The sequence below is a fragment of the Myotis daubentonii genome, assembly GCF_963259705.1.
Source record: "Myotis daubentonii chromosome 1 unlocalized genomic scaffold, mMyoDau2.1 SUPER_1_unloc_1, whole genome shotgun sequence".
Classification (NCBI taxonomy): Eukaryota; Metazoa; Chordata; class Mammalia; order Chiroptera; family Vespertilionidae; genus Myotis; species Myotis daubentonii.
Window position 1 is genome coordinate 671,037 of NW_026775446.1, and position 2,234 is coordinate 673,270.

Consider the following 2,234-nt stretch of genomic DNA (forward strand, 5'->3'; position numbering starts at 1 on the left):
TGGGACATTCCAGAATACACAGTCCAACACTCTATCCACTAAGCCAAACAAGCTAGGGCTCATTGGTTAATTCTTGTCTGTGCCCTGACCAGGAATTGAACCCTGACCTCCGGGTTCATAAGTAGTCCCTCAACCACTAAGAAACACTAGCTTGGCTCAAAATGCTTTTATTGATTTGAGAGAAAGGGAGAGAGACAGAGAGATACAGGGAGACAAAGAGAAAGAGAGAGAGAAAAAGAAAGGAGGAGGAGGAGGAGGAGGAGGAGGAGGAGGAGGAGGAGGAGAAGAAGAAGAAGAAGAAGAAGAAGAAGAAGAAGAAGAAGAAGAAGAAGAAGAAGAAGAAGAAGAACAACAACAACAACAACAACAACAACAACAACAACAAAACAACAACAACAAAAATAAGAAAGAGAGAGAGGCAGAGAGAGGGAGAGACAGAGACAGAGAGAGAGATCAATGTGCCCTCGCACACAGTGGGTAGCAGATAGAACAACAGAGCTTAGTAAAATGGTGAACAGAACTATACACGTCCCAACGGCAGGCCAGCAGGACTGGGGCTCAGGTTGACAAGAGCCAGGGATCCCATCACATGGCCTGCTAGTCGTACATCAGTTCAAGGATCATTTCCTCCATGTCATCCTCCTTGACGTGGTACACAATGCGCCAAAACCGGCCCATGGAGTCCAGGTACTGGCTTTCAAGGTGGAGCGTCCACATCGAAGGCATGGTGCTCGAGGTCAGCGGGCTGGTGGTGAATGCGTTATGCCCACTATGGATGTTCATCTGGCACAACCGTACTTGCAGGACACCTCCTGTCTCCATGAAAAAATGCAGCCACGTGCGCTGGTGCTCGTCCTCATACATCAAGGGCCCAAGATTACTCAGGTACATGGGGTGTGAGGTGAGGTGCACCTTCAACAGGAGCTCGGCCATGACCCCTCCATGGTCCATGGAGCAACAGCCACAGCTTCTCAGAAACTCTCGCTTCTTCAGTCCTGGCATCGAAAGTCAGGGAATGCGGTCTCCAAATGTATTTTACCGTGGCTTTTATCTTTATGGTTTTTACGGTTGTGTTTGTGGTTGCCTTTGGTTTATTTTGCAAATTTATAAATCCCAAATTTTCTTTCTTTTAAGTTTTAGAGCCCTCTTCTCAAAAAAACTGTACAAAATACTTAAGTTGAAATATGATTCTATGAAGTTAACATGGTCTTATAGAATTTTAAAAACATTTGTTAAATGACAATTTACATAGAACCTTAGGTTCCTTTCAGGAGTACACCCCAATGATTAGACATTATATAATGGACTAAGAAATCATGCAATTAATCTCATACACATCTGAAACCATACAAAGTTATTATAATATTACCAGAGGCTCAGTGCACAATATTTATGCACTCAGGGGAGTCCCTCAGCCAACCCTGCAGCCTCTCCCAGTCCGGGACCCCTTGAGGGATGTCCAACTGATGGCTTAGTCCCAATTTAGTGCTGCCGTGGAGACTCCCACCAACCCATGGGCTCAGCAGCTGTGCGCCAGGCTTTTGGATGAGCGGTGTTCCCACTGTGGGAGTGCACTGTCCTCTGGTGGATAGCTCCTGACATGAGCATCTCCAGCCGGTGGTCAGTGCATGTCATAGTGGCCAGTCGTTCTGCCGTTTTGTCAATTTGCATACTAGCCTTTCATTATATACGATTGACTCAATGCTCTACTTCACTGAGCCATAACTATTCTTTCATTTTTTTCATATAGTTTTTCTGATTTCAGAGAGACAGGGAGAGGGAGAGAAAGAGAAAAAAAGATCAATGATGACAGAGAATCACAGATTGGTTGCCTCCTGCATGCCCCCTACTGGGGATCAAGACTGTAACCCGGGCATGTGCCATGACTGGGAATCGAATCGACAACTCCTGGTTCCTAGGTTTAAGCTAAAAAACTGAGCCATGCTGGCCAGGCTCTTTTATATTCATTTCTTTACTTTTCGTTTCTTTTCTCTTCCTTTCTTTTCTCTTCTTTTCTTGTATTTTCTTTTCTTTATTTTCGTTTTTTCTTAATTAAAACTTTGTAGTTGGTTCAATTTTTCTTTTTTTCCTGACAACACCACCTTTTTTCTGATAATCTCAGAGGGAACTCACAAACCATAGAATAACACAACCCATGCAAATTATGAGCAAATAATATGCTTTACCTTTAACAGCTGTCAGAGGAACAAAGTTAACGTCTGTGTCCAGGTGGG

General features: G+C 44.1%; 1 protein-coding gene across 1 annotated transcript; it reads right to left on the bottom strand.

The window, feature by feature from the left end:
• Positions 1–597: 597 nt before the first annotated feature.
• Positions 598–951, bottom strand: LOC132225717 (protein p13 MTCP-1-like). Its single transcript, XM_059680721.1, has one exon. It carries the CDS (start codon positions 949–951, stop codon positions 598–600), a length of 354 nt encoding a protein of 117 aa, XP_059536704.1.
• Positions 952–2,234: the final 1,283 nt, after the last annotated feature.